The 6,000-nt window shown below is 36.9% G+C and overlaps 1 protein-coding gene across 9 annotated transcripts in view; it reads left to right on the plus strand.

Moving 5' to 3' along the window:
- EYA4 (EYA transcriptional coactivator and phosphatase 4) overlaps positions 1-5,672 on the plus strand; it is a 306,395-nt gene extending 300,723 nt beyond the window's left edge. For all 9 annotated transcript variants that reach the window (XM_035707881.2, XM_035707879.2, XM_025422307.3 and 6 more), the window contains one exon: positions 2,286-5,672. In XM_035707881.2, coding sequence (XP_035563774.1) covers positions 2,286-2,366 — 81 coding nt within the window. In that variant the 3' untranslated portion in view covers positions 2,367-5,672. The remainder of the gene's footprint in view (positions 1-2,285) is intronic.
- The last annotated feature ends 328 nt before the right edge of the window (positions 5,673-6,000 follow it).

Consider the following 6,000-nt stretch of genomic DNA (forward strand, 5'->3'; position numbering starts at 1 on the left):
AGCAGCATCAGGACCCAAGACAGCACACTGGCCCATAGGACATTCTGTATAAGGTCAGAGACGCAGCCTCAAGAAATACAACTTCCACTGCTGACTGCTACTTAAAATCCTCCCCCCCCAAAAAAAATCCTCCCAGTTGCACACAGTTGAAGTATCTTTTGAAGTTTGTCAGTGTCCAGAGTCCATGTTGTTTCGATTTTTCATATTGGCACCATCATCACAGTCAACAAGTAGTCAAAGCAGCCACTGCAGCAGACGTTATGCATATCTTTTCAGCTATGTGAAATTCACACACATCTAGGTGAGGGCTAATTTAAATTCACTTTTCTGAACCAGAAAAATTATATGCCTTAGAAAATGAAAATTCAGGGGATCCCTGGGTGGCTCAGCGGTTTTGCACCTGCCTGAGGCCCAGGGCATAATCCTGGATTCCCAGGATCGAGTCCCATGTCAGGCTCCCTGCATGGAGCTTGCTTCTCCCTCTGCCTCTCTCTCTCTCCCTCTCTCTGTCTCTCATGAATAAATAAATAAATAATCTTTAAAAAATAAAAAAATAAAAAATAATAAAATGAAAATTTACATCTACACCATTTATCCATGGTGTAAGAACAGGACTTGGCATACCAGTTGTTATACCCTCTGCTTTACACCTGAAACTTCAGGAGAAAAAGGCATGACTCCAAGTGGACAAGAACCTTGGTTAGAATGCTATTTCCAAATGGTTGTTTATGTAGGTACAGTTTTGGTGATGGGGAAGGCTTACAATTCTATTTTAAAACACAGGTGGCTGGTTCCTCTAGCATCCAGTATGCATGCTTTTCTTTGGATGTGGCTGTAATCGCATGCGCAGAAATACGAAGTACTATTTTGTTATTATAAATAGATCTGAGCTGAATGAAATAAAAAGAGGTTCTAGGTGAATTTTTGTGCTTAAATTGGACCTAGAAACGTGTTTTGTTTTGCAAATTTAAGAAGAAATTTCAAAGTTTAAGAATTAATGTATAACCACACCCCCTATAGAAATGTATAATGTGAGCCATTATTGTAATTTTAAGTTTTCTGGAAGCTTCATTTTTTTTAAAAAAGAGGTAGAATTAATTTTAGTAATATATTTTAACCTGATATATCTAAAATATTATTGTCTCAACACCTAATAAATATAATAATTACTAATGTGATGTTTACATTCCAAGTCTTTGAAGTTCAGTATGCATTTTGAACAGGACTTGCCACATTTCAAGTGCTCAATAGACACATGGGGCTGCTGGCTACCATATTGGACAGCAAAGAATCGTAACAATAGTGATGATCATTTTAACTTATATAATGAAATGCATTTCCCATGTTATACATATATATATATATATATGTATTTCCATTATATAGATAGATATTCCATACACATGTATTCTACAAGATGCCATGAGCTCAAACTTACAAGTAATTCTTTAGTTTTAATTGCTATTATGCATTATTTCTTTTTTTCAATATTGTCCTTAATGGAGTATTTTTAGACATTTTTTTTCCTAATCACACTTTTTCGTGAAACTTAACCACACATATACCATATCCTGGTATATCTTTGGAGAGGCTGAAACCATTGTAATGTCTAAGAATATTTTTCCACACAAGAGGCCACTTTTTGTCCCCTTTGGTACATTATCACCCCTATTGTAAATGGATACTGGAGTGCTTTCAGTCCCACACCAGTGATGTAAGTCAATGCTACTAGCTTAAGTTATAACTTACTCCAGACAAGGAAGAAGGTTGACCATCCCCCCATTGTTTTCTACCTTATATAGTTCAGCTTCAAATTATTTTTTACATAGAAAGGAATTTACCCTCTTCCCCTCATAGAGACAAAAGCCTTGGACTTAGGAAGTTTATCATTTTAAAATTTTTGTTTCTAACTGAGATGTGAACCCTGAGGAGTATTGTGGTTAAAAATTGCTTTCCATCAGCCATGGAGGATTTTGATGCTCAACTTGCTTCCCCAGATGCTGATGTTGGCTGTGATTTTCCTGAATAAATTTTAAAGTACTTAAGAAATCTCAGTATTTGCTTTTATAAACATTAAAATCCAGTTCAGATCTATTTCTCTATTATTTTGACCATATGATATTGATGCTACCAAGCCTTCAGATATGATCATGCCTTCCTTGAATTCCCTCACTTGAACGTGGGTGAACCACACGTGTGTACTGCTGCTTCATTGAGACAATAGTTATGATTTCTCTCCATTCCTTCCCCCTCTCTCCTCTGTCCCTCCCTCTGTCAACACACAGCACAACATGCCCTTCTGGAGGATATCAAGTCACTCAGACCTCTTGGCCCTGCATCAAGCACTGGAATTAGAGTATTTGTAACGGTGTTCTCTAGCTGAAGATCCATTTTTTTTTTTTTATATTTCAAGTACACTGAATTTTTATGTGTGATTCAATGCCTCTGGCTTTACACATATAAATTGTCTTAAAGGATGAAATCATATTTGGAATGAAAATTCCAGAATGAAGAATTCAGATTGCTGAATGGAATTAAACTTTAGTGCTACAGAAAGGAAGCTCTATGGTCTTATATTTACAATACTTTAATGGTTTTAAAAAAAAAATCTGTGGAGGTTGCTAGTACACACCGAATGAGTCCTAACTGGAATTAACAGCTTTAGCAAAGAACTCTTACCCTGGCAAAGCACCAACACATGCTCCGTCTGACAAGGTGGTGTTCAACAACATTCCTCAAAATGGGATATCTTCTCAGCCCTGAGGTTTGAATCTGACTTTAGCCTACCTAGCCCAGAAAATCTGAATTGGAATGCACTCAGACTGTATAAGGACAATCCTATCTAGACCTGTAATTTGTGTAAATTATTGATGAAAATAATTTACTGTGACTTTATTAGCAGCTGACTTTGAAAGTGGATGCAATTTTTCTTTCATTTGTTGGGGAGGGAAGTGGGTGGGCAGTGGGAGTCTAATAATGTCTCTTTTTTAAGTTTGGCAAACAGAATGTTCATACTGATGTGTTGTGCCTTAAAGACAAGACAGCGTTTGTGTGTTACAATGTAACTTTGGTTAAAATTCCTGTAGATAATGAAAAACAAAAAAACCTTTGTGATCATTCTTAAGATGACCAAATTTAAAATTCAAGGTATCAGATCTTAATACTGCATCAGCAAGAAACTGTTGCAATAAGAAAACAATGATAATAAAGGAAAGTCTGTGTTTTATTTGGGTTCTTAATAATTCCAATAATTATATGAGGCAACTATTTATGCATCCAACCATAAGCAGAAGGTTTGGGAAAGACTGTGGGACCTTTACTTAGAAAGTGAGATGTATCTTGAAGTCTCGAGTACCCCTTTCTATAGTTCTGGAGAAAACTAAGAGCCATATTCATGACTACTTACACTATTTTGAGTTTGACTTTTTGATATGTGTAAGTTGTGTAGAGGAAAATAGTCTCATTAAAATCATAGGCAAATAGCACCCAGACTTTCATAGGATATTCCATGGACATGGCTTGAAATTCACATTGAGTGAAGATGGCTGAAAGTAAAGCTAAGGCATTCAGTCCCAATGCCATTGCAAAAATGAAATGTCATCAGTGGTGGAAGGCAAATGCCCCAGATGGCTTCTAAAGAAAGGAGTGAAACAATGAAAATTTTACCTAGAATATCGTCATAAAATAAATTGGCAAGTGAGCCAGATCTTGGCAGCAGTACTAAAATTTCAACAGTGAAATAGTATCTGGTTCTCCACCTTAATGCGTCAATCCAAGGTCTCTCCCTTAGAGACCCATACACCTTAGTTTCTGCCTACCCTGTTCCTGCACAATGGCCTGCATTCATTGCAAGGAGAACCTGTCATCATTGTGTGTGCATGTGTGTTTTTTTCTTGGTGTGTAGCCCATGTTAGGAACATGATACAGGTTCTCCTGTCATTTTGTATGACATGATTTCCCTTGTGGAAACTTAAGACTTCGAGATCTAGGAGTGTTTTAATGGTGTCTGCACCCCTGCACTTCTGTGTTTAAAATGTCATAATGTGGAACCTGGAGTCCAGCTAATAGGCAGCACCTGTAACCAGAGGCTGGTCCATGATAGCTCATCCTCTGAGGCTTCAGTGGTTCCTGCTCAGTGTGCTTTGCACACTGATCACAACATTCACTGTGGAAATATGGTTTTATTTTCCAGGCTGTAAACCTGTCTTTCTTTACTGAATGCTAAGGCCATATTTACGTTGGGCAGAAAGAGCTTGAGATCCAATTTTGCAGATTTTGAGACTGTGATTTTATCACACAAACCTTAAACCTATTCTTTAAATTTAATAACTTTTGGCTCTCTCTTCCCCAACTACTGGTGCAGACAAATTAAAGTTGCAATACTTTTAATAATGATGATAATGCTATTAATAATAAGAATAATCTTACATTTTTATTGGCCTTCAGCTTGAAAATAGCAATTGAAAAAAATCAAAGACCTGCACTGATCATTAGTGATTACATTTTGTGCACTAAAACCTTAAATATTTATTACTGTGAATACAACAATATTATCTGTATAGCCAGTTTCCTTAAATGATAGAACTGTGGCATTACATCTAGATTTTTAATCCTTTTCATGTCAAATGAGCAAGGCTTATAAATGCTGCTAAACCTGCAGGTACAGAAAGGAATACCCTTCACAGGTGAAGAAGGGTTGCCAGTTACATCACCCAGTGCTATTGCTCGCCTATATTTTCTCCCTTGATCGTGTGTTCAGAAGAGGCTGCCAGCATAGAGCCTCAGTGCTGGGTTAGCCAACAGACAACAGTGGCTCAGGCCCAAATGGCAACCTCACGGCCGGCCTGTGACTTGGAGCATGCGCAGACTAGAACCCTACCCTTCCTGTGCGAGGAACAGAGATCCTCTTCCTTTCTGGTCTGAAAATACACACACACACACACACACACACACACACACACACACACACAAATAAGCCAGCAAGCAAAGAGAACAACCTGTTTGGCAGTTCCCACTTTCTGTTGACATAGAACATTGTGCCTTATTATAAACCAGTTTGAAAAATGTTCTGTCACTGAAATGAGTGTTTGACTGCTTCATGGACAAACTTGGTAAGTCACTAGGAAAGGTAACCACCTTGTATTGCACCTGAAAAATATCAGAGTCGGTGGCCTGGCTACAATATCATAGCATACAAGACAAAGTCACTTTACCCCTACAAAAACTTGTAAATCAAATTCAGAGGCAAAAAAAAAATTATTTTAGAATTATGCAGTTTGAACACAAAAAAGTGGATAACTCTAAAAAATGTTTTTCCTTAGTCTTGGTAAGCTAAGATTCAAAATAGTGTCAACAGCATACTCCAGTTTGAAGTTTTTTTTTTTTTCTTTTTAAGCGCATTTGTTTATGATGAGCCTATGTTCTCAGTGAATATGGCATTTAGTATTTCATTCAAAAATAAATCCACGCATCATGAGCCAAAGTTGCATTTTGACTCCTAACTATGGTAGCATTATGGAAATCTCACAGTTAAAGTCAAGGGTTTCTGTTATGTATTAGTAAAGTATAGATTATCGGGGCCTACATAATTTAAAGAAATGTAAATTAATATTAAAAGCTTGTAAAAATATGTACATCTTTACTATTTCTCAATAAATACCTTTGGAAATGTTTTCATTTTCTTCACCCTCCCATGTTGTAGAGTTTTCGTTGTGTGGACTTAGCTCAATTCTAAATAATGTGAAGTTTATATTTAAGTTCCCTGATGTATTCTTACCTTCCCTTGCTTGTGCCTCGATGATGTAATTTGCAGTTAAGACAAGCTGACATGTAACATGGGAGAATGTCACTTATCAAGACTGAAGGAAGGCTGGTGTGCTGAAAGGACATGAGTTGTGCTGGTATTTACATACAAGCAGTCACTTTCAAGTGGGATGCAGAAAGTAGTTACAATTCATTAATGACAAAGTAATACCTTTTAGAATATTTAAAGCAAGTTTT

The sequence above is a fragment of the Canis lupus genome, chromosome 1 (assembly GCF_003254725.2).
Source record: "Canis lupus dingo isolate Sandy chromosome 1, ASM325472v2, whole genome shotgun sequence".
Classification (NCBI taxonomy): Eukaryota; Metazoa; Chordata; class Mammalia; order Carnivora; family Canidae; genus Canis; species Canis lupus.